Here is a 26,122-nt window from a genome sequence, read left to right on the forward strand (position 1 = left end):
GTAAATTTGGCTCATAGTTTCAACAGATCTCTTAAAAAAAGAATGTAATGAGAAGTTTCTAGAAATATGTTCCATAATAAAGTGATTTCGCCTATTTGCTCCTTTATGGAATATCGTTTAGTATATGGTAAACAATCATCGTCTCTCAAAATTTTACAAAATCAACAAATGCAGTTCGACTCGTATGAATCATCCCTCGACAAGTTTGAAACACTTTAAAGTCATCCATAACTTCATTTCTTCTCCTCTCTCTTTCCATATACACTTCACTTCTAAACTTCCTCTCTCTTTCCATATACACTTCTAAACTTCTCTAACGAGTGAATCTTCCTACGCTCCTTGATTGACTATACAAAGAAATAAGACATAGTGCATAAACAATATAACCCATTATCACATCGAGACATCACCTCGAACGATTTGGATTATGTTTTGTGGTGATTGGGTACGGTCGTTTCCAGATCAAAGAATGTGGCTACGTTCCACATTCCATATAACTATGATTATATAATAAAAGGGTCATTTGACCATTCTACACTCTTGTGTAAATATTGATTCATTACAAGTTCTCACCAAGGCTCTCAAGGGTTTTGTGGGTCAAAGGTATGCATCCTTGTCCATGTGATAACAAAAAGAATGTTTTGTGATTCACTCTCAATTATAAACATCATTAAACAACTTTACATAATAAAAAGTACAAATGATTTAAACTGTGAAACTTGGCTCTAAAAGTGGAGACAATGTTTGCCAGAATTAATTCCAAGAATGGAAAATTAATAAATTTAGAAATAGAAACTTCTTACTAAGCCAAGGAAGGAAAATATTATTGAAGGTGTTGTCGAACTCTTTCCCACTTACTCTAGGAGTTTCTAATGAGTGGAAAGTGCATAACATGAACAGGGACCGAAATTGTTTGAGGGTATATGGTTACGGATAACAAGCATTTTAGTCAGCATTTTTCAAGCAGGATACAAAAATGCTTAACTTATGTGATTATGTCACTCGCAGTCCATGTCTCTAAAGGCAATGACTTTGTTTGATGATCGGCTTTTCTTAGTTCTTAAGCAGAAATGAAAGTTGAATTCATTGATTTTTGGCTCACTTTTTACCCAATTTTAAGAAACATATCCCTCTAACTTAAAACACAACAAAAAACATCAACACTTCCAGTTGGTCAAACAAACCTAACTCTTCTTACTCAATGGCCTCAAAAACCCTAATTCTCCCGCAGAAAAATCAGTTTGATAACAAACATTTGTCATGGTTAGCACTCTTTGTACTCAAGGGATTAGGTGATTATTTAGTTATTTGAATCCTACGACTAAAACAATTTCACGTAATACATTTAAGTCTGATGTTGTTAAGATGTATGAAAGGGAGAAAGAGAATTTGAATTTTTGTTAGGTTCAATTAGTAGTAGAATTTGCCTTACTTCTGATTGTTGGAGTTCAATAACCTCAGATTGATATATCACTTTAACTGCACATTATGTTGATGATAATTGGGTCTTAAAAAAGAAGTTGAATTTTTGCTTTATGCCTCCCCCTCATACGGGGTTAATTTAAGTGATCATGTGTGTTCCTTGTTGAAAGAATGGGGTATCTTGCAAAAGATTTTTAGCATTACACTTGATAATGCGGCTTCAAATGATGTGTTTGCAAATTGTCTTAATGGTGAACTTGAATTGTTATGTGCAGGAGAATTTTTTCACGTAAGTGTTGTGCACATATCATGAACTTAGTAGTTCAAGATGGATTGAAAGAAATTGATGATGTTGTGATTAAGGTGAGAGAAAGTGTGAAATATTGTAAGGGATCACAAGCTAAAAAACAACGTTTCTTAAGTTGTATTGAGCATGTAGGCCTTCAAAGCTCTAAAGGTTTAAAACAAGATGTCATAACACAATGGAATTCCACATATTTGATGCTTGAAAGTGCATTGTATTACAAGAAAGCTTTAATTCATTTTCAGAAAGTTGATGCTAACTATATTCATTGACCTATTGCGGAAGAATGGGCTAAAGTTGAAAAAATTTTCAAGTTTTTAGAAGTTTTTATGAAGCTACTCTTGCTTTTTGTGGGACTAAATATCCTACTGCTAACTTGTACTTTTCTAATGTGTTGAGGGTGAGATTGCTTTTTAAAAAGTGAGATGGAGAGTATGGATGGTTTTATGAAGAAAATGGCTTGTAAGATGTATGAAAAATTTGGGAAATATTGGAGTGATTTTAGCATTATTATGACAGTTGCTATTGTGTAAGATCCTAGGTTTAAACTTCAATTTGTTTAATGGAGCTTCAAAAAAGTTTATGGAGATGGTGTTGAATATGAGGAAGAAGTGGCTAAGGTGAGGGAGAAAACACAAGAAATTTATAATATCTATGCTCTTAAACTATCTGCAACTTCTCCAAGACAAAAATATGGAAGTTTACATGTTGGAAATCTTGAAGATGCTCCCGATGAGTTTATGACCGTAAGTTTCTGATTTTTTTCCATAATTATATAAATCTTTGTTTGTTTAATTACCTTTTAAAGATTTTGATGTAAATGCCTGTTTTATAGGACTTTGATAGTTTCTCTAATGGGCCTTTATTTGTTGGGCTCTTTAGGTAAAATATTAAATGGGTCGACCTGACCTGACCTGACTGACCCATTTAATAAATGGGTTAAACAGGTTTTTTTTGGGTTTAAATATTCAATTTGAATCTAACTCATTTAATAAACAGATCAGGTCGTGTTGCCTCATTTAATTAATTGGGTCAAAAATCTAAACCCAAACCCGCTAATTTCGGGTCGATTTCAAATTAGGTTAGCAGGTCGGGTCAGCTTTTGCCAGCCCTAATTTAAATACTTTGCTATTTTAATCGATTTTATTTTAGGAAAATTTTACTAGAATAATTCAATCTTTTTATGATTCTATTAATTAACCATGAATAATCTCAACTTTAAAAGTATTTGCCTAGAGTAAATTTAGGTAACCACATTGACCTGCTATAGTAGGTTATTCACCAAAAAAGTAAATTGAAAATTAATTTAAAATTAGAGAAAAATTTTGAATATTTACATAAAAAATTTTTTAATGAAAAAAAAAAATCATTTTTTTTAACATTTTTAAATATATTTTTCGACATTTTATTTTAATTTATCTTGTTTTTGTTTTAAAAAAACTTGTTATAGTAGTCAACGGGTTACTTAAGTTTACTCTTGGCAAATACCCCTAAAGTTGGGATTATTCATGATTAATCAATAGATGAAATTATTGTTGAAAAATTATGATAAGGTTGAACTAGTCTAGGTAATTTTTCCTTTATTTTATCTGACTCCTGAATCTCTTGCACAAAGTAACTCAGGCAAAATAATTGAGATTGAGGGAGTAATTCTTTGATTTTTCTCACCTGTTTATTTTTATTGTTTATTGATTTTAAAATCACATGTAGACTTTTATTAACCGGAGATATATTAATTTATGGGGCACATTTTGATTTGCTTCTTTTTTGAGGCTTTATGTGGTTACTCCTTTAGCCTACCCTAGAGCAAAACCTACTTGTTGGTACTTATTTGTTAAATGGAATTGGATGGCTCTAAAGTCTCTTGATTGTCGTTCATGGATTCCATTTGACTTTGCAATTGGTACAATCTTGAACATCTCTTTTATTCTTATAAATAGGTATTAGAGTACTTCTGACTTATTTATATCATTTTATACTCTTCAATGATGGTCGTTGTTAATAATTTCATGCTTATTTTAAAGATTTATGCTACTTTACTCGTTTTGGTTATTCATGTGTGATTTTGAATGGTTTTGATTGTTTTAAGCATAATTCTTATGGTTTTAATAATGGCGAAGTTTACTAAGGAGATTTTAGCTCTGGTGAAAACGTTCTACAGAAAAAATGAGCAAAAGAGTAGAAGAGTGTTTATAACGCAAAAGTTTTAAAGTGAAATTTGATACATGTCTACTCTTTTGGCCAAAACTTTTGATTCGAAGATCGCATTAATGCAAGGTTTACGGCATTGGAAACTAGACTTCAAGAGCTTACCAATGGTATATTATATGCCCAATTTCGATAATTGAGCAAGAAATGACGATCGTTTGAAGTTTGCTGAAATTGTCAGCTAATAAAACTGACTCGACTTCCTTGTCGTAAAGATGGCCATCGACTAGGCTTTTTCTTTTGGATTATGGGTAGCATTTTTTCATCACTTTAATTGTGTATTATTTTATTTCATCTTCTTAGGATTTATTTAGGGGTTAATGAGGAGAATTTAGGTGAAGCCTCCTTTAGTGGAGCACAAGGAGGGAGACTAAAAACCTCTTCTCCTTCTTCCTCTCCATTTGAACACCATTTTAATTCTTGTAAGCTTTTAATTTTTTGTCTTTGATTTACTTTCTCATTATTAGTTTAATCTTTCTTCATCAAATTTGTATTAGTTTAATTGTCATACTTAATTGTTTTCTTAGAAATTATCATTTAATAAAAGTAGTATTGTTCTTCCTATTTTTGTCTCTTGGATCTTTAATTGTGTGTCTCATAATTTAATTATTGTTTTTCCTTGCAAATTTCATTATTATCATCTTTTATCATGCTTAGTTTCATTCTAGGGTTTGTGTTCATTATTTCCACCATGAATAGTGAGTAGATTTATTTTCTAGAGTTAGGGTTTGAACCTATAAGTCAAGTATGATTTGATTATTGAAAGCGTCTATGAAACTAGGATTAAAGTGATTGAATTGTGCCAATAACCCTAAATTAAATATGCTTTGTTGGACTAGTCAATAGTATTAGCATGTGAGATTAGGATCAACTTTGCTTTAAGGTAAATTTTAGTTAAATTCTTATTAATTCGTTCAATAAAACTAGCATGTGAGAATTGAATTAATAGGACCTAAATCTATTAGTTAATCAACAGAGCGAAAGTTTGAGATTAACAAGATCATATCTAATCACATAATTAATCCGACATTTCATAGACACTAGTAAGAGTTCGATCATACAAGAATTTAGGGGATTCCCGACACCTTAGATCTTTTATCATATTGTTTCAAGCCATATTTTCATTGCATCTGAGTTTATTAGTTTAACAACCAATCAAACTATTTTTCTCTTTTCAAGCAATATAATTAGTAGAGATTAGCAAGTTTCTTGTCTTACTTTCCTTGTGTTACACCGTGCACTTGTAGTTAAATAAAATTTGCACATCAATTTCTCTATTTGTTAGGAGTTACATTTGTCCTTCAAATTTTATTGTATAAATCAATATTCCAAGTAGCTTCAATCGACCTAGACATCTTCATATCTCAATAGTTTACCTTAATAAACTCTGCATTTTTTTCGAAAGTGATAATTATATCTCCAACAATATGAATAAAATAAACTATTATTACATAAAGAAAATACTTTTGGGTTTCATTCTCTATATCACCTTATACATTTATAATGTCCCATTAGCTAACTAATGAATAAAAAAATTGAAAACCGGCTATTCTCGTGAGAGACCATCTCTCAAAGAAACGATTTCAAAACAAGTTTATATTCTTATTTTCTCTTTAATTTGTATAAATTGGACTATTTAGCCCATATATCTAACTCGTCTCTCGGAGAGACCGTCTTTCACAACAATTTTTGAAAACCTACAATCTCTTTTTGTTTCACCTAATACCTTTATACAAATTCTTGTGTGAGACGGTCTCACCGTGACACGCATTTATACAATGAGTTAAATAGCTCTACTAATACAATTATAAGATCCCTTATTTTTATAATCGTCTTACCGAGAAACGGTCTCTCATGAAAATAGCTCGTAAACAGAAAGTATACCTTATACGCTAGAAACATCATATTTTGGGTGCTCCCATGTTCTTGAAATAACTAATGTGCTGTGTGTGCACCCATTAAACTACCAAGATCTATGTTTAGACACAAATCTGATTCTATAAACACTCAATTATATACTCCATTCAAATTTAGAAATCAAAGATCCTAAATTTATCATTTTTCATATACATATACTAAAAAAAAGATACAACTACAGATCGATCATAATCTCAATACGACATCGAAACGTTAAGGCTGAGTATTAGGTAATTTGTTGAGAACCGAATGCTCGGGTTTATGATCACACTCGAAATCGAGATGCACGAATGCCCTCTCGACTTCTGGGAGCATCTCGATCTTTATCTGCAATGACTCTCCAATAGCATGGGCTTCTTTTAAGGGCAAGTCTTCTGGTAGCTCAATATCAACCTTATTATTGATCAAGTCACAAGTCACAACCACTATTAGATGTTCTTCATACAAACATAGCTAAGATAAACTTATGATCTGCCTGAAAATGAAGCACAATAGAGACTAACCTCGACGAAGTATAGAGCCCCGAATGTGTATGCTCGAACTGTATCGACTCGTTTTATTTGAGTATGATGCCTTATTACAAGGTATGTGAGTTTCTGCAGGACTTCAGGGGGAGCTGCTTGTCCTACTAGAGATACTGCAAAAGGATAGTGAAAAGAACTCTTAGAAGAAATACTTTTGCACAATACAAAGCTTTAATCCCAAAAATTGAAATTGGCTACATGAATCGATAGACCTGGACGAGTATTCGTCCACGTGAATTCTTCTTCTCCATTTATTTCGATTTTCTATCGTCTTATTCTGTAAGTCTAAATCTTTCACATCCGTTGCCCTCTGGATCATCTTAGAAATACAATCCCACAATTAATGTCTAAGATAATCTAGAGGGCAGGCGGAGCGGAAAGGGATGTGAAAGAGTTAGACTTACAAGATAAGATGGTAGAAAATCGAAATGAAAGGAGAAGAAGAATCATGTGGATTAATACTCGCCCAAATTAGAGGTGTTCAAAATAGATCTTATGACCTGATATTTACCAGAATGTAGAACCAAATCTGACCAACCCGACTTCAAAGTGAATTTAAAACAATGTAAAAATCAATGTGAACACAAGATTCGATTTTGAATATGAACACCTCTAATCAAAATCTATCGGTTCATGTAGCCAATTCCACTTTTTGGGATTAAAGCTTTGTCATTATTGTTGTTGTATTCAGATTACTTAAGCCCATTTTTGATGTCGCTAAAGATTTATAGTTCTTTGATTACAAAATATAATGAAATACTTTAAAATGACTTGTTCAATCACGTGCACATGTCGACGTTTGCTATCTAAGGTCGATCAGAAATAACATTTTTTTCACTTTCAAAGGTACGGTTGTATACCTCTGAGCCCCTAAATCTCACCTAGGTGGGAGTCACTTAAGTCCTTTCTGATCAAAAGGATCATAATCTTCAACTACTCAATGACTAGAAAACAGAATGCTGTAAAAAAGTGGGAATTGGTTAGGAAGAAAAATAGAGGATATGAACCTGCATTTTCAAGAACTGTTCCAGACCAATTGGTAATGGTATAAACAGCAAGAGCAATAGCACCAAAAGGATCAATCCACCAATAAAATCGGTCACCAAGAACTGCAGCAATCAAACCCACAACATTTGTCACCACATCAAAGTAATGATCCTGTTATTGGTCAAAACAGAAGCAAGTTATCAGTAATCACAATATCCTTCTGTCATATTGTCACAACAATGCATGTTTATTAACAAATTCATATCAGTCTTAAGAATAATTTGCTAATTACAGCTTTAAAGTTTAACACTTTTGCAAATTACAGCGTCAATGTTTATTTTTTGCGAATTACAGCCACTGAAAATCAAATTTTACAGCGTTCAGGCCAAATCACATCATGTTGAAAATACTTCACATGTAAGCCAATATCCCACATCAATAAAATAGTAAGTTGTGAACTGAATATATATTGAATGGGCTGATTCTCTTACTATCATATGGTTTTGGGAGAAAATGAACCTCACAACACTCTTGACCCGTGGGCTAGTCTTGTGTACACACGAGTAGGCCACAGTGAGATTATGTAATGAATTGTCACGGCCTAATACATATTTCCAACTATTTTAGTGGTTGGAATTCTAGGATTTGGCCTGAACGATTTAGGCTTTAATATTTTGGTGGTTGTAACACGCAAAAAATAAACATTAAGACCGTAATTCGCAAAAAATCCTAAATTTTAAGGTTGTAATTGGCAAATTATTTTAAGTTAAATACATGTAGACCTTTGCATAAGCGCGAACAATCCTATTCCCCGAACTTCTGCAGTAAACCCAGAGTGCGAGTTTTACAAATGTAGCAAAAAGCATGATGGAATAGAGCCAGATAAGCTGTTCATGAGTTAACTTTGGAAAAGGTTCATTCCTTATCAGCTTTTCCACAGCTTCAATTAGCACTTGAAACCCTGCATCAGTGATGCTTGCAAGTGAATATACTCAATGGATAGTTTCACAAATGTTTTTATTCTTGACTTTTCGATTTTTGTTAGTTGAACAACAAAAAATGTTTTTTCATCGATTATTGGTGTTTTAGGTCAATTTTTTCTCCATGAAACAGCCAACAACCAACAACTATTTTGAACCAAACATTTTCATAACTTTTGACTTAACAACTAGCAAATCATTCAATATTTCCAACAAATCTAAGAACAAGTCGATTATCTCAATAATTGTCACATATAAAAGACTGATATTGTTCTTCTACAATAAGGAATATACTCAATGGGTAGTTTGGCAAGTGTTTTTTTCTTGGCTTTTGGCTCGTCTAACAACAAAAAATTTCTTTTTAATCGACTCTTGATGTTTTAGGTCGATATTTTTTCCATGAAATATCCAACAACCAATTTTCACCAAACATTTTCATAACTTTCGACTTAGCAACTAGCAAATCATTCAATACTTCCAATAAATCTAGTCAACAGGTAGATTATCTCAATAATTGTCACATATAAAAGACCGATATTGTCCTTGTACAATAAGGAATGTACTCAATGGGTAGTTTGGCAAATGTTTTCGTCAAACAACAAAAAATTGCTTTTTCATCGATTATTGATGTTTTAGGTCGATATTTTCTCCATGAAACATCCAACAACCAACAGCGACAACCAACAGCCAACAACCAACAATTAACTAGTTTTTACCAAACACTTCATAACAACGACTTAACAACTAGCAAATCATTTAATACTTCCAACAACTCTAGTCAACAAGCCGATTGATATTATTCTTAGCATAATACAGCTTACCTAGAGTGGCCATGACAGCAGCAAAAATCACAATTCCAACCGGTTGAACCCTTAGTTTTCCGATAGGATACTGGTAAATATTGATGTTTTTCATCGACAAATGCGTGAACCAAAGAATCCCACCGGCCATCAGATCTAATAATGAGTCCAGTGTTGATGCTGCTATAGCTAAAGACCCACTTCTTAAAGTTGCATATATCTGTAGTTTTATGTGCACCCATTTAGCCAAACCTACTTATGTATAACTCATGCTACACAACGGAGATTTTACCTTTAGTACAAGCAAGATAATGTTGGCTACATTGGAAATGTTCATTGCTCTTTCGTGTTGGGCTTGTTCTTGGTCTTCTTCTTCCTCGTTGATGTCTAGGGGTGAATCTAAACCGTCTACCTCCTCAAACGACTTCAATGTTGCTACTTGTCTTTCATAGTACTCCTTCTCCGCTTTAGGTCAAAGATACATTAAGTATAAAGTTATGTCAAGAAGTAGCTAAAACAATACAAGTAGCATTATATTTACCCATTGTTGTATAGTTACTTCTACCTAGGTTCTCATCTAGCCGGGGTTTAGAAGTCAGATGTAAACAATACCCTTGTACAAACAATAAAGTTTATTCAAAAGTTCTTCAATGGATCACCCTCAAGAATTGATTAAAAATCAGTTGGCACTATTATAGGAAAATCAATTAGAAGTTGGATTATTCTAGGTAATTTTCTTAAAGTTAATTCCTATGGACACTTAGAGCAAGCATCTTGTTCAACTTCATATATAGTTCATTGCTAATCTTTGCATCAATCAACAATGAATTGAATGTCCTAACTTCTTCAATGGATCACCCTCAAGAATTGATTAAACAAGTCATAGTACATTACTTCCCTTGCCATTTGTTCATAGGTGAGAATATATCTTAATAAAGGTTCGATAAAACTACATCATCTAACTTTAAGAATAAACAATGAGTACATAGCCGACTCCAATTTGCTCGAATTAATGTTTTGACATTGTTGTTTTTTAAAATAAAAAATCATTACAATAATAATTGATTTCTTAAACTAATTTAAGAGAGAAGCAACATGAAAACTAGCTTTAGTAGCAATGTAGCAAAACTCAGATTCATAGTTACTATCCAGTATCTCGTACAAGTTAGGGTCCGGTGGAGAAGGATAGCGGATTAATCCTACCCATGCCCCCTCCAAGAAGAGGGTAAGGAGAAATGTGCACAATCAATTCATCCCAAATAGAGGTGTTCAAAAAAGACCCGATGACCTGAACTTGTCACCAAATCCGACTTGACTCGACTTCAAAATAAATTCAAAATTATGTAAAAATCAATGTGGACATAGGATACGATTTTAAACCGACCCAAAATATACGACCTGAAATCAATACAATGACACAAATAAACACTTCTAATCCCAAAAAGATAGGCTCCTATAAAGATAAGAAGAGTGGCACACAGAACACCTAATGACACATGCAGCTTACAACACACATTAACATAAATACAATGTTTATCATGATCATAATATAGAATAAGAATAAATTTTACCTCGAATCAACCCAGAAGTATGGGAAAGGTTAAAATCAAAAGGGGATTCAGGATCCAAAGCAATTTGCACTTTTTGAGGGAGCTTAGAAAGAAAGTCATTCATCAAACTTGTAAAAGAGTATTGACAATGCACTACTTCATCTCTTCCATTCACAATCTTGTTCAACAACGGCTTCTTAGCATCATCCAATTCACTTCCTCCTTCCATATTTTTCTCTATTTTTCCCAAAATTAAAAAAAAAAAAAAAAACCAAAAAATTCAAGATTTAAAATTAAGATTACAATCTTGAAAATTACATAAAATGGATTAATAAGAGAGAAAATACCAAATCATTCAAGAAAAGTACAAATACTAACGAGAATGATTGGACCATAGTACCATACCCATTATGAAGATAAAGGGATAAATAATAATTTTCAGAGCCACTCACACATAATTAGATATATGGATCTGAAAAAACTACAGGAACAAATGCTTACATTCGAACAATAAACAGCCAATTTTACATAAAAACAATAACAAAAAGGATGATAATGACAAGGACAATAGACATGTAATTATACAGGAATCCCAGTGGTAGAGATACAAGAGAACAACTCCTATATGAACAAAATATATTTTGAAGATTATACTAATACCATAAAAATTGATGTAGAAGAGACAAATATTACTTTCTTCATCACCTAAATTGTTCACTAATTCTTTATTGAGCTGGTCTCACACGATTTTAATCTTTTTTTATGTTTTTTAATTTTGTTGAGCTGGTCTCATATATTTTCCGCTTCTTGTATAAGTGCAAATTCAGATTTTATCTTTTTTTATGTTTTTTAATTTTTATTAATGGGTTGTTTGTATGGGTTAGTCTTACGGTGAGATGGTCTCATACAAGACTTGTTGAAAGTTGTTTAGTTCACGAGAATTAAGATAAATAGGAGTATGGTTAGACCAATTTTATTGGGTTGACGGTGTGTTAATACGATCACTTATTATTTTAAAGTGATCAATAATAGGAATAGGTTAATTATATGGATTCGTATGATAGTGACACAATAGATAAGTTGGAAATTAAATCTTTTAGATAGTTGATATATTATTTTATTGAATAACAAATATGAGACAAGTTTTTAAAAAAAATTAAACAAAATTAGTAGAAACACGTGGAGACCATTAGTAATATAAAAATATTAAAATGAAATTAACGGAAAATATATGAGAACCTTAAGAATAATAATGAAATATTAAAATGAAAACGAACAAGATTAGTTATATGTACAAAATTTGTGATATAAATAGAAAAATTTTTTAAGGAAAAAATAAATAAAACGATTTAAATGGCAACGGAAACAACTTTAAATAACAATGAGAATATTACATGTATGCAGGCCGCAACTTATATGTCAGTTAGAGTGTATATCACTTTTATTTGGAGGAATTTGGATCCGATATGAATTCCTCCCTCTTAATTTTAACATCTTCTTTTCTTAATCTACCTTAATTTTTTTATTTTTTTTTTGTTAAAATACAACAAGGCCGACATGTTTTTGCGTTGGCAATATGGCTATGACACAACCAACATTTACTGCCCAAGTGAGGTAAAAATTTGACCCTTCCATTGTTTATACAAATCTTGGTAGTTAGGATAAAACGGCAAAGCATAAAAGTTATAATATAAAATTAGGTGATTAAATTTGTACTTAATGGGTAATTTAAAATAAAAATGTCTATCCAAAATAGGATACTAATAATCTAGAAGATTCGATGTGTAGTGTGTCTATACTCAATATTAGTCTATATTTAAATTGATCGTGTATTTATGCATGATTATATCTTTTTTTTTAAACTTATTATAAATAATACAATTTTTTACTTATTTCTTTATAATAATACTAATTTTGATTAACTATGAATAATATCAATTTAGAGGTGTTTCCTTAGAATATCTCTAACATGTTAAAATAAACTATAGAAGATTATATGACAAAAAAAGGTAAATTAGCTAATAAATAAGTTGGTATTATTTTACGAAAAAACTCCCTAAAATTAGTGTTATTTATGATTGATCAAAAGTTAATATTATTATAAGAAAACTAACGAAGATTGACAGTAATTTTTCTTAATTTTTAACTATTAAATTTAGTTTATGTTCATGATGCTTTTTTAATGTGTGTATGTATTACAAGAATATAAATATGATTAGGAAAATTTAAAAAGGTAAGCTTTAGTATTTAAAAAAGGATATTATATATATAATAATAAAATTATGAATATAGGATATCATAGTTTCGAATATTAAATGTTAGTTTTTGGGTGTTGGTCAATAAGAATTGATCCAACCACCACGTATACAAAAATCCTGATTGCTTCTCTTGGTAGAGCAGTGTGCATAGAATTGCTAAAGATGAATAAGTAAATATCAATATATACTTTCAATTTTCACTAAGTAAAAAAATGAGTTCATAATAGTGAAAACATAACTCTTTCTCAAAACTTTAAAACTTTAAAAAAAATTAGACCTTCCTAAAAACTATAAACTAAAAGATGAACAAGTATCATCTCATGTTATATGTCTTATATGGGTGGTCCAAATATTAAGGCCCTTTTTATTTTTGTATATATTATAAAAATTAAGGCCCTTCTTAAAATGTAAATAAAAAAATATACTTTAATGATCCGTTTGGTAGGTGGTAATAAATGATGGTAATGGGAATGAAAAATTAGTGTAATTTTGGTTGAAAAATATCTTGGCTATCTTGATGGCCATGCTTATCCAACTAAATCATCTCATTTTCTTCATAAAATTCATTCCAATGCATTACCAATAGAAGAGGTGATATTAGGTGGTAATGGAAATTTGTAAACAAAAAAACTTTTTTGTGATCAAAGTTTTATTAACATGGGAATGATATGGAACTTTTGATGAAATTTTTTACACTATAAATCATTCTCATTACCACCATTTAATATCACGAACCAAACAGGCCATAAAAATAGGATACATATAATAATTTATTGTCAATTACACGAAAATAAATGAATGACAAAATATTCAAAGATCCACTTGACAAATTTTAATAAGAAAGAACAAGCAAAAGTTTAGCCCCAAACTAATTATAATGTATATAACCAAAATTAATAATATTTAAATGAAAATCAAATTTTGTTTTAATTAGAGTAAGTATTACTTTTCTTAGGTAAAAGTGAAAACGATGCTATATTAGAGTTCGAACAATGTGTTTCAAACTCCAATATTGCCAAGATCGAATGTATGAAGTTTAGTGACAAACAAATTACGCTATCAATGATATCGATGTTTGTAGGAGAAAGTAAAGCAATAAAACGACACAAAGATTTAACGAGGTTCACCCAACTAAGGCTACGTCCTCCGGTGTGTAGTATCTCTTATATTATCAAAGGAGTTCAAAGAACTCTCAAATATGGAGAATTACAATAGAGAAGAGATATAGGCTAGTGTTTGGCTTGGGGTGTATTTTTGTGGATGTGGATGATTTACAATGTGAATGAGAGCTCTCTATTTATAGAAGAGATCTGAGATCTCACTAAGTAACATTAAGTACATTAAAACTATGAATAAATGATAATGAAACATCCCCAAGAACTTGAAGAGTCAAAAACAGCATCTTAGGAGCATCAGAGACATCGCTCGACCAAAGTAGAGGCTCGCTCGGTTGTAACACCCCAGAATTTCCGACCCCTTAACGAAACCAAAACCGTAAAGGACGGGAGGAAATTCGGGTGTTACATAAAAGAAAAGGAAAAAGAATTTAGATAAACTTTAATTATTAACTTTAAAAAGGTGAGTGGAAATTTTGACAGCATCTGCCTTAAAACTGTGCGTCTTTGTAGAAAAACAAAAGCTAATTCAGAAACTAATAAAGTAAAGGCACCAACGGCCTATCAAAGCTATGTCACGGCGGAATAATTCGTCGCCGGCTTCTCAAATCAACATGCCAAGCATGGATCGTGGTTCCATTGTCGACGTTTGCGTTTTAAAAAGACTTAACTACTAAAAACCATACAGAATTATAAACTACGCAGCGGAAATACAAATATACGAGGGAGGAAACAAGGCCTCGTAACAAAACATATACAACCAAAGTTTACAAAAGATAACAAGAGCTACAAAATTGAAAGATAGCGGTATGACACAGGGTATACTTCGCTCTCCTCACTCTCCCCAAATGCAATGCAATGCAAAAGAAGCTCCAGTACCTGCTACGCTTGTCTATGATCCCCCTGCTGCTCGACATTAAACCAACGACCAATGTGTCATAGCAGGACAATCATAGAAAGTCATCAACAAACAAATATAAACAAAAACACGTACACGTCAGTAACTAGCATCAAATATAATAAGGCCAACTACTAGATAACGTTATGTTATAAAACAACATAAGACGATTTCATAAGACACCAGCACATGTAGTAACCGTTTATCGGCCACTTATACTTCTTAATTTCACTACGTGCTTTCTAAACCGAACCATGTGTTCTTGGGTAGAATGCAGGTCTTCACGCTCCTCTTTTTAAACATAACTCCTGCAAAACACGTATAGTATCAACTCGACCAAGGCATTAACAGAATACCTAACGCATGACCTTATAGAGCTTGTCTATCTTAAGGTAAGTTTGATCATAGTCCGTAATACCCTTGAGGTAACTTAACTTAGGCACACTTCTCGCTAGCATAAACTATTCTATCAATAAGTAGATGTTCTATCAATGAGTAAATATTCTATCAAAGAGTAAACGTTTTATCAACGCATAAGCTTTCTACCAAAGAATGAACCTACTATCAATAAATAACTCTCGATCAATGAATAAATTTTCTATCACTGAATAGTTTTCTATCAGTGGATCTTTTCTCTACTTCTTGGCATAGTGACACGGCCAAGGGCGTTATCGGCCATCCGGCGCCCATTGGCAAAGTATGAGCTCATGCCCCCTCCAGCTGACCCTCTCGGGTCCTACCTTCGGGAAAAACCTAACACACTGGGGTACTAAACCAGTGAAGAGGCCACCATATTGGGGTTTGCAAGGCCCGCATGGTATCACCTCGGTCAAGAGGCGGTATCGGCCATCCGACGCCCAGTGACCCAAGCATGCTCATATCCCCCTTACGGTGGTCCCGTCGAACCTCACCTAGGGGACTAATAAAACAACCGGACATAATCCAGTTAAGTCACGCCAGCTAATCATAATATAGTACCTTATCAGATGGGAATAACTTCCACTCTTAACTATTAATGAGCGCCCTGGGATAGCAGCGCGCCAAAACCCACTGAGCCACTCAATAGAATATGAAATTCACCTATAAAGGAGTCACTCTAACTCCAATTAGGCATAATCTAATTCTTAAATAAATAAGGGGGGGTGGTCCCCGCCTCCTACTAACACTTTCATTCTCTATAACTATTCTAAGCGCAAGAATTGCATAGTCGATTGCGTTTCGTATAAAGCGTACTCGCTAGTATCTCAGTTTTGATGCAGTGCATATTATTACAATGAACAATAATGTCTTAAATAAGAATTGCATGTAAGAGTTCGTTACTGCGTGTACGTACCTGTAAGCGTTACCTGGAGCTTCCTATGTGTTGCATTGCATTTGGGAAAAGTGATGAGGGCGAAGGAAGAAGAAGGAAAGAAGTGACGGCTCCCTCTTGAGGGTTTAGGGTTTCAACGTTTTTATACTCGTTATTTCTATTATTATGATTATTATTATTATTATTATTATTATTATTATTATTATTATTATTATTATTATATTTATTTATTTATTTATTTATTTTTCATCTCGATTTGTTTTTCTTGCGAGACCCAACTAAGAGACTTCGTGGGCTCACACATTTTAATGAAATAATCATTTTGATTCGAACCTCTTTATTTAAGATATCGTAACTATATTTTTAATATATATATAAGTTAACATTTACATTCATGTATGCAAGAAATTTATTAAACTAATTCAGAAATAATTTAATATAATTGTAAAATCTTTAAAAGTTATTAGAATATTAAATAATTTCATTATTAAAATCTCGGGGTGTTACAGACGAGCGGGCTGTAGGAAGTTTCTGGTTGCATTCTGTCTGCTCGCTCGGTCGAGCGAGCTGGTCGAGCGGCCATTCAGAGGGCTTCTGACAAGTATTGCTCGACTTGCATAGTTGAGCATCTTGAATTAAACCTTTGAACTTCTTCATTAAGTCCCATAACTCCCTTGATTAACTCATTAATTCATACCTTAATCATCAACATAAACCACAAATATTAAGACTCATCTTAATACACCCATTCATGACATACTTATGGGATTCAATCCCAAGAGTCACCACATGAATGCACACACCAATTGTGCACTCAAGTCACATTATTCCTAACAAAAAGTTTTGGGTTCGATTCTCATATAAGTCTTTTATTCCCTACTATGTAACTCTCTTATTGCCATGTTCACCCCTCCGTAAAGTAGAACGCTGTTTGGTTGACCCTTAAAGCTCTCTGGCATTAGACAATATTAAACGGTTTATCAAATCCACTTAACCAATTCTCAACGTTGGCTGACTCCTCGTATCCACTGAATGATGGGGTTTTGCTATAAATTAATCTTTTGGTAATAACTAATGCTTTTCGGACAAAGATTCGCTAAACACATTTTCCATTTTTTCTTACGGCAACGCTTGGAGTATACATTTTCCATTCATTTTTCTACACTTGCAGGCTATCAAATTACCTAATAACAAATCACTCTAATGTCACACTTTATTCGCTCGACACATGCTACTATGAGACGTACATGAAATATAATTAGGTATATACAAGGCCAATTTTTAAGGGAATTTTAGGTACCCGACTGCCTAGAACCCCAAAATAAGGGTTTCCAAATATTAAATCGTGCTATTCAAATCCAGTTTAAAGCAACACATTTTAAGTGATCTGTTTGTTAACTTTTTTATATTTGAAGTAATTTTAGAATATAATTTTACAATATATTTTGTCTTGAATTATTTTCCTTGAAGTGGAAAAAATTTTATCTTTTGATATATAAAGGGCCCCATTTAAAAGATATAACAAAAATAAATAGGGCCTCTAAAATCTTTGTTTCGCCCCCTATATATATTATAAGAATATCTATCATATTATTTATATCATGCTATATACAAAGCTTACAAGTTATAACATATATAACTAATACAACCATCATCATCATCATACCCAGTGTATCCCGCTCATAGAAAACTATAATCAGAGTCTGGGGAGGGAAGAACGACGACAGCTCATACCCATAGAAGAGAGTGCGGTCAAAAAGTCCCTCGGCTTGAGAAAGGTCTTCAAAGAGAGAGAAACCTGCAACTGACAAATAGAATAAATAGAATACAAACAAATAACTAAAAATAAAGATAAAAGTAAAGAAGGACGTAAAGAGCGATAAATAAAGGCAATGAACAATAACACACGATAGGTAAAAGGGACAGTTTAGTAATCTAAGACTTGGATAAGACATCGCCAACTGCCCCTATCCCTGATTAAGTCCTTGGAGAAGTGAAGTTCATGCATGTCACTTTTAATTTGTTCCTCCTACATTCTCCTAGGTCTTCCTCGACTTCTCTTACCCTTCACTATGATGCATTCGATCCTTCTTACTGGAGCATCACGTGTCTTTCTTTGCACATGCCCAAACAATCTCAACCTGTTTCCCACATCTTTGCGGAGAGAGGTGCAACCCTTAATTTCTCCCTGAATTCCTGGTTTCTTATCCTATCCATCATAGTATTACCACACATCCACCTCAGCATACGCATCTCTGTTACTTCCATTCTCTGTTCGAAAACCTTTTTTACGGGCCAACATTCTGTCAATATAACAACGTCGACCTTATTGTAAAATTTACCTTTTAATCTCCTCGGGAACTTTTTATCACAAAGCACCCCAGTTGCTGCTCGTCACTTAAGTCAACCCGCTTGTATACGATTAGTAACGTCTCCATCAATCTCCCCATTGCTCTGAATCATCGATCCCAAATATTTGAACTTGAACGTACATGCAACAACTTCTCCTCCTATGGTTACCTCTAGCTTCTCTATCGATTCCGTCCCACTGAAATTGCATCGCAAATATTCTGTCTTAGTACGGCTTATGCGCAACCCCTTACCCTCCAAAGCGTCCCCTCCACTCTTCCAATTTACTATTAGCCTCCTCCTTGGTTTCTGCGACCAAAACTATATTGTCGTTAAAAAGCATGCACCATGGTATGGTTTCCAGGATGGAATTAGAGATTTCCTCCATAATGACCGTGAAAATGAAAGGACTTAGTGCCGATCCCTCATGTAGTCCCACTTTAATTAGAAAAGACTCTGTCATGCCCATCGATGTATGTATGTAAGTCGCCACTCTGTCATACATGTCATATATTACCTCAATGTACCTTCGTGAAATACCTCTATTCTTAAGGCTATCCCAAACGATGCTTCGTGTATGCTATCGTATGCTTTCTCCAGGTCAATGACATTCCAGATGCAAATCCTTCTTTCGCTCCCTATACTTTTCCATCAGTCTCCTCAAAAGATGGATTGCCTCGGTGGTTGATCTTCTCGGTGTGAATCCAAATTGGTTCTCTTGATAAGTGCAATTATTTGCAATTAATTGTGTTAATTTTATACTCCTTATGTGATGTTTTAGTGGATTTTAGGTAGTGTTGTAAGGGATATTTGATATTTTTGTCTCATGTGCTTGATAATGTATTTTATGTAATTTTGAGACAAAATCAAAGTTTTATTAGGTCCCGGGGGCGATAAGAGGGTGAAGGCCTGGAGAAATGGCCTAAGACCCCTAAAAAAAGTGAAGAGATCGAGCCAAACAAGCCCCAAGGGGAAGAAATTTGTAACACCCCGAATTTCCTCCCGTCTTTTACAGTTTTGGTTTCGTTAAGGGGTCGGAAATTCAGGAGGAAATTCGGGTGTGTTACAGAACGTGTCGTAGCTAAGCCATGCCAGAAAGCCACGACTCGTCGCTCAGCATTACAGTCTAGAAAAAAAGCGACGAGTCGTCCCACAAAATGCCATGACTCGTCGCACATCTACTGATCTCAACATAATAGTCCAGAGCCAAAGCAACGAATCGTCCCACATATGCCACGACTCGTCGCTTACTTTTTGACCTGAGCATTGCATTCCAGAGGCTGAGCGACGATTCGTCACCAACTCACTGAAGTCACATTCCCCAGGCAGTAGCAAAGCGACTACTCGTCGCCCCTGATGTCACGAGTCGTTGCCAGTACGTCAGACGTTTTGTTCGTGCGCTCGACTGTTACTTTTTAGAGCCACTATAAATAGTGCTAGTTATTTATTTTTTAGCATATATCAGTTTTTAGTCTTTTATCTTCAGAATTGTTTTTGCTCTTTGAGCTCTTTGTTGCCAAACTTTATTGTTACATTAAATTCCTTTGCAATTTACATTTTCGTTCTTCTCAATTAGTAAGTTTTCTTTGTTTATTGCTTTATTATTTATCTTTGTGCATTAAAATCACTCATCATTTTTTTATGTTTAGTGTTTCAATTAAGTCATCATTTGTCATGAATTGCACGTTTATTATCATGTCTAGTGAGTAGTTTTCCTATTTAGGGTCGGGGTATAAACCCTGATTTGAAGCATGGGATGATATTTTATCGATTAATTGTATGAAATTTGAGTCTATGATTAAACCTATGCTTAATGAATCTTAGTTTAAATATCTTTATTAACCTTTTCAATAAAACGGAAGTTTGAGACTAGAAATAATTTAGGATTGAGATATATTTAAATTAATTCCTACTAGTTTAGCCAATAAAACGGAAGTTTGAGGATTACTACTAGTAAGGTCTTAAACCGATATTGATCAATAGAGCGGAAGTTTGAGGTTAATTAGATCATGATTAATTATGGCAATGACTCAAATTCATACGATTATGAGAGTAATTAATTCCCATGTTAGAATTAGGTGATTCCCGACCCCCTAGATTTGTCATATTATTATTATCTTCGTATTAATCATTGTCTTAACTCTAATTATTAGTTGTATTTGAATTGTAGTATTAGTTTCTCAACCCAACTACTTGTAGATTCGTGTCTTGTAGTCGTAAGGCAAATAAATTGGTTAACTCGCCTCCTTGTGTTCGACCCGTAGCTACACGCACACCGTGCGCTTGCGGTTATTAGAATTTGCACCTATCATCTCTCTAATTACCGTCTCTCGTCTAATTCTTTTCTCGATCACTCTTTCCCACAGTTTCATAGCATGGCTTAGAAGTTTGATCCCTCTATAGTTCTCGCATACTTGTAAATCACCCTTGTTTTTAAACAGTGAAATAAGTATCTTCTGACATCTTATTAGACCTCAAGTTGACATTAAAGTCAAACCTCGTATTTGTAAGCATAGTATTAGACCTCAAAATCATCATTAAGGTCTCGATCCACCGATATACTCTTTCTGACCTTCATCTAGGTCCTCCTCCTCCATATAGTTAGAGTCCAACTCTAAAAAAGTGCAAGTCCTGTCTACGTTTAGGACCCTAAAAATTTTTAGTTTTCAACTAGTGTTAACGTTTGACTTTTCTATATATATATTAGTAGAGGGTCTTATAAATAATCTTTCACTTCGAACCCTAAAAACCTAGGGCCGGAATAATAGTCGTTAATTATTCTCAGTTTCAAGATTATTCTCATCGTAGACATTGATAAGCATGTGATATGGTTCAATCGCATTTATTAGTAAATTATTTTCCTAATAGCATTTACCGCATCTTCACTACCCGAAGTGTTAAAAAATCTAAATTCAGCTAGTCTCTTTAGTCTCTTGAGAGATTGTCTCTTTGAAAGACATATATATTTCAAGCTCAGCCCATTAAAAATTAATGATTATTTACCGCATTATTAATGCCTATTTATATTATCCTTAATGCTTACTTAGCTTGTTGTATTCTTAATGCCTATTTTTAATATTTTAAATGTCTACTTACATCACTCTTAATGTATACTTATAATATTTTAAAAAATATATAATAGGTCGGCCTAATTAGAGATGGTCTCTCAAATAGACCCTTTCGCACAAGAATTTGTGATCTAAATTATTAATAAATTATTGTCCAAACACCATTTTATAATACACCACTTTATTTCAATGATTTTTAAGTTAAATAAAATTCATTTGTACAAATAATGTCATAACGATTGAACATCTCAACATAATTTTCCGAATAATATTAATTCACAAAAATAATATAAAAAATTAATAAATTACAATGTTAAATAAAGAACAACATAAAATTTATTATTTTATATACTTTTTGTACTTGTATTTTGATAAATATATTTTCTTTTAGCTTCATCTTAACGTATAAAAAAAATCACCCATACCAAATAATTTTAACCATCATAATATACACATATTAAAATACACATATCACCATAAAAAATACTCTCATATTTTCATCCCTTCATCACTATATCGTTTGTTAGATTATGGTAACAAATATATTTAGATTATCTGCAATTAGGGCAAGTGTATATTGTTTATATTAGTTATTTTAGGTAACCCTAAGTGGTACTCTTGTATATATATTCATATTATCATTATTGAATAAAACAACACAGCAAGATTATAATCCCAAATCAGTGGTTAACCTTTAATCATGGTATCAGAGCAGCAACGATTCTAAATCGTTTTTTGCAGCTTCATCACATACCAATTAACTTACCTCAAAAAAATCAGAAATGGAAGATGAATTAAAGACTATCATTGCAGCAGACCAACCGGTCAAGATGGGACAGTTGTTGCAACTGTTCAAACATTTAAACCCCAACAAACCAACCACCGAAAACACAACCAGCATCCAAACCCTCTCAATATCAGAGAAATTAACAAATCAGAATTACACAAAATGGTCCAGGCTGATACACTTAGCCATTAGTGGACGAGATCTGCTCAACCACATCATCGACGACCCACTATCCAAGAATGACCCAGCGTACAACCAGTGGACCAGAAGTGACTCGATTGTTATCTCATGGATTTTGGAGAATATAAATCCTGATCTGGTGAATCAGTACCTTGATTTCCCAACAGCCAAAACATTGTGGCAAGGGATTGAGACGCTCTACAGTAGCAGAAGAGATGGCCTGCAAATATTCGACCTAAAGGTTAAAACCAACAAGATTAAACAAGAAACAGACACAATCGAAACATATTACATCAAATTGCTTATGTTGTGGAAAGAAATCGACAGAACCAAATCCTATGAAGGATCCAGGGGACATTCTCACCTACAACCAGTTAATCCAACAAAACCGGTAGTACCAATTTCTAGCAGGAAGTAATGAGACTTTTGACAAGATCCAGGGGACATTCTCACCTACAACCAGTTAATCCAACAAAACCGGTAGTACCAATTTCTAGCAGGAATTAATGAGACTTTTGACAAGGATAGAAGAGATCTTCTTCTCTTAGACCCACTCCCTACAGTGGAAGAGGCCTATGCTAGTATCAGGAGAGAAATAATGAGGCGTGGTATCATGAAGAAGGAGCCCTCATCAGATCTGGAATCATCGGGCACCGGTGGAGTACTTGTTGTCAAAAGAAGAACTTACCTGCGGGAAGGCGATAAATCTAACCTAAAATGTTCCCACTGTGACGGTATGAGACACACAAAAAAACGAGTGCTTTAAACTCGTGGGTTACCCTGAATGGTGGTCGGATACAAAGAAAAAGGGGGCAAAAGAACCGGCACGGTTTTCTGATTATAACCGGATCGATAGAGCAGTAGTAGGGTGGAGCACAGATGAACACTCATCCATGGAGGAAGGAGAGAATCAAGGGGCAGCCATGAACATCGCAGGTATCAAAGAAAGAGAAGGAGACCTTCTCTCAAACGGCGCACAAGAACAAGAAAAAATAGGGTCAAGAGGAGTGGGGTGCGAAAATCAAGAGCCTCAACCCTTTAAATGAGGGGGAGAGCCACGTGCCTCACATCCACCATCCCATAATTTTTCATCTTCTTTTAATACTTCATCTTATTTTGAAGGGGGTTGGTTCTTTGATTATGGTGCTACAGATACAATGTCATATGACCCGAACGATTTTTTGACTCATGAAAAACCTCTGAAAAACATCATTAAAATAGCTAATGGGGAAGGGATTAAAGTGAGTGGAGCCGGAACTATCTCTTTTACGAAAAATCTCACTTTAAAAGATTATTTATTTGTCCCTGACCTTTCGCATAAATTATTATCAGTAAGTTAACATACTAGAGATCTTGATTGTACCGTTCTCATGAAACTCAGATGTTGTATTGTGCAGAATGCTCAAATAGGAAAAATTATTGGGCGTGGTATTGAGAGAGGTAGACTGTACTACTTGGAAGAGGAGACTCAAAAAGGCAAAGTGGTTCTTGTTCGCGGATCAGAGGAAAGGAAACTATGGACTTGGCATCAACGTCTTGGACATCCATCTGTAGGGTATTTAGAAAAACTGTTTCCTAATTTTGTAGGGCTAAAATCTGAGTTTCGTATAAACACTCGTATTCTAGTAGTTTGAATAAAGTTGATATGCCTTTTATGCTTGTTCATTCTGATGTGTAGGGTCCTGCTCCTATCGTAGGCTTACATGGTTTTTCATACTTTGTTACATTTATTGATGATTGTACCCGGATGAGTTGGATTTACTTCCTTAGACATAAATCTCAAGTGTTTCGTGTGTTTGTTGAGTTCTATAATATATTCTTTACCCAATTTCAAACCCAACCTCGCATGTTTCGAACTGATAATGGTAGAGAATACATTAATTCCAACATGCAACAATTCTTTAAACAAAAAGGCTTTATGCATCAAACCTCTTGCCCAGACACACACCAACAAAATGGAGTGACAAAACGGAAAAATCGCACACTTCTTGAGATGACCCGTGCTATTATGCTTGATTCCCATGTTCCCACTTACCTTTGGCCTGAAGCCATTGCCACTGCAAATTATCTTACCAATAGACTTCCCACAAAAAGCCTTCAATATCACACACCCCTAGCCACTCTTCAAACCCATTTTCCCATACCTTCCTCGCATACTCTACCTCCTCGTATATTTGGGTGCACAGTATTTGTTCATTATTCGACAAGGGTACGAAAAAAATTTCAACCAAGAGCAGTAAAATGTGTTCTTATTGGATATGGAAGGAATCAGAAAGGTTATCGGTGTTATGATCCCCTGACTAGGAAAGGAATTTGTCACAGAGTGCCTTGGCATTCAAGGCAGCCTTAGATGCAACCAAAAAACCCTACCACAGTCGAAGAGGCTTTAACCTCCACCCATTGGAGAAAAGCTATGGAGGAAGAGATTAATGCTTTCAAGAAGAATGACACATGGGAAAAATGCACCTTACCGAATCAAAAGAAAGTTGTCGGATGTAAGTGGGTGTTCACGATTAAATACAAATCAGACGGCACGACAGAAAGATACAAAGCTCGACTTGTGGCAAAAGGATACACTCAGACGTATGGGGTCGACTATTCAGAAACCTTATCTCCAGTTGCTAAACTTGATACAATTTGAGTTCTATTCAGTATTGCAGCAAACTTAGATTGGCCCCTTCATCAGTTTGACGTCAAAAACACCTTTCTTCATGAAGAGTTACAAGAAGAAGTTTACATGGAAGCTCCACCAGGGTTTACATCAGGGTTCTCAGAGAATGAGGGGTACAGATTGAGGAAGGCTTTGTATGGGTTGAAATAGTCTCCTAGAGCATGGTTTGGTAGATTTACCTCTGCAATGAAGAGATTCGGTTACAGACAAAGTAATTCGGATCACACCTTATTTCTTAGACGAAGAGGAAGGATAATAACATGTTTGATAATTTATATCGATGACATGATTATTACCGGAGATGATAGAGAGGAAATAGTAAATCTCAAAAAAAGGCTATTTCAAGAGTTTGAGATGAAGGACCTTGGTAGACTGAAATACTTTCTAGTTATTGAAGTTCTTAGATCAAACAAAGGAATCTTCATATCCCAGAGGAAGTATGTATTAGACTTGTTAGCTGAAATAGGGATGTTGGACTGCAAGCCCATCGAGACACCAATGGTGATGAATCATGGACTGCAGATGATCGAAGGAGGAGAACTGGCTGATCGAATGCAGTATTAACGTTTGGTAGGGAAATTAATTTACTTAGCTCACACAAGACCTGATATTGCATATGTAGTAGGAGTAGTCAGCCGATTCATGCACAGACCACAAGTTCAGCATATGGAAGCAGTTTATCGAATTCTCAGGTACCTCAAAGGATCTACGGGAAGGGGGGTCTTATACTAAAAGAATAGTCATCTTGATCTTATGGCATATACAGATGCAGACTGGGCAGGTGATAGAGAT

General features: G+C 34.0%; 3 protein-coding genes across 7 annotated transcripts; 1 reads left to right on the forward strand and 2 right to left on the reverse strand.

The window, feature by feature from the left end:
* Positions 1-5,929: 5,929 nt before the first annotated feature.
* Positions 5,930-11,323, reverse strand: LOC130814776 (metal tolerance protein 4-like). Of its 5 annotated transcripts, none has more exons than XM_057680994.1 (8): positions 11,194-11,323; positions 10,714-10,929; positions 9,435-9,607; positions 9,164-9,362; positions 8,145-8,323; positions 7,383-7,533; positions 6,355-6,488; positions 5,930-6,244 (listed from the first exon to the last, which is right to left on the reverse strand). In XM_057680994.1, exons 2-8 carry the CDS (start codon positions 10,919-10,921, stop codon positions 6,065-6,067), a joined length of 1,224 nt encoding a protein of 407 aa, XP_057536977.1. In that variant the 5' UTR covers positions 10,922-10,929; positions 11,194-11,323; the 3' UTR covers positions 5,930-6,064. The 5 variants fall into 5 exon arrangements, with proteins under 5 accessions (XP_057536977.1, XP_057536962.1, XP_057536970.1 ...); XM_057680979.1 differs by lacking the exon at positions 11,194-11,323 and adding an exon at positions 11,098-11,169; XM_057680987.1 differs by lacking the exon at positions 11,194-11,323 and adding an exon at positions 11,040-11,166.
* A 7,355-nt stretch (positions 11,324-18,678) lies between these two features.
* Positions 18,679-21,202, reverse strand: LOC130810734 (uncharacterized). The gene is made up of 5 exons (XM_057676870.1): positions 21,149-21,202; positions 20,901-21,050; positions 19,748-19,977; positions 18,879-19,118; positions 18,679-18,823 (listed from the first exon to the last, which is right to left on the reverse strand). Exons 1-5 carry the CDS (start codon positions 21,200-21,202, stop codon positions 18,679-18,681), a joined length of 819 nt encoding a protein of 272 aa, XP_057532853.1.
* A 1,272-nt stretch (positions 21,203-22,474) lies between these two features.
* On the forward strand, positions 22,475-25,009 carry LOC130810742 (uncharacterized). Its single transcript, XM_057676876.1, has 6 exons — positions 22,475-23,050; positions 23,144-23,320; positions 23,463-23,595; positions 23,782-23,900; positions 24,057-24,284; positions 24,338-25,009. Exons 1-6 carry the CDS (start codon positions 22,475-22,477, stop codon positions 25,007-25,009), a joined length of 1,905 nt encoding a protein of 634 aa, XP_057532859.1.
* The last annotated feature ends 1,113 nt before the right edge of the window (positions 25,010-26,122 follow it).

Source organism: Amaranthus tricolor, chromosome 1 (assembly GCF_026212465.1).
Source record: "Amaranthus tricolor cultivar Red isolate AtriRed21 chromosome 1, ASM2621246v1, whole genome shotgun sequence".
NCBI lineage: Eukaryota > Viridiplantae > Streptophyta > Magnoliopsida > Caryophyllales > Amaranthaceae > Amaranthus > Amaranthus tricolor.

Bases quoted from the DNA above. Each gene is read 5' to 3' on its own strand.
- LOC130814776 (XM_057680969.1), bottom strand. From the start codon at position 11,101: ATGGGTATGGTACTATGGTCCAATCATTCTC. The intron at 7,534-8,144 runs GTCTACATGTAT...GACCAATAACAG, and splicing joins TTGTTCGCGCTTATGCAAAG to GATCATTACTTTGATGTGGT. The intron at 6,245-6,354 runs GTTAGTCTCTAT...ATCAATAATAAG, and splicing joins GGGCTCTATACTTCGTCGAG to GTTGATATTGAGCTACCAGA.
- LOC130810734 (XM_057676870.1), bottom strand. From the start codon at position 21,202: ATGAAGGTCAGAAAGAGTATATCGGTGGATCGAGACCTTAATGATGAT. The intron at 19,119-19,747 runs GTAATGCTGAGC...CATGTATGACAG, and splicing joins CGTCGCTTTTTTTCTAGACT to AGTGGCGACTTACATACATA. The intron at 18,824-18,878 runs GTAAGGGGTTGC...ATGCAATTTCAG, and splicing joins TGGAGGGGACGCTTTGGAGG to TGGGACGGAATCGATAGAGA.
- LOC130810742 (XM_057676876.1), top strand. From the start codon at position 22,475: ATGGAAGATGAATTAAAGACTATCATTGCAGCAGACCAACCGGTCAAG. The intron at 23,596-23,781 runs GTATCAAAGAAA...CTTATTTTGAAG, and splicing joins GGCAGCCATGAACATCGCAG to GGGGTTGGTTCTTTGATTAT. The intron at 24,285-24,337 runs GTAGTTTGAATA...TCTGATGTGTAG, and splicing joins GTATAAACACTCGTATTCTA to GGTCCTGCTCCTATCGTAGG.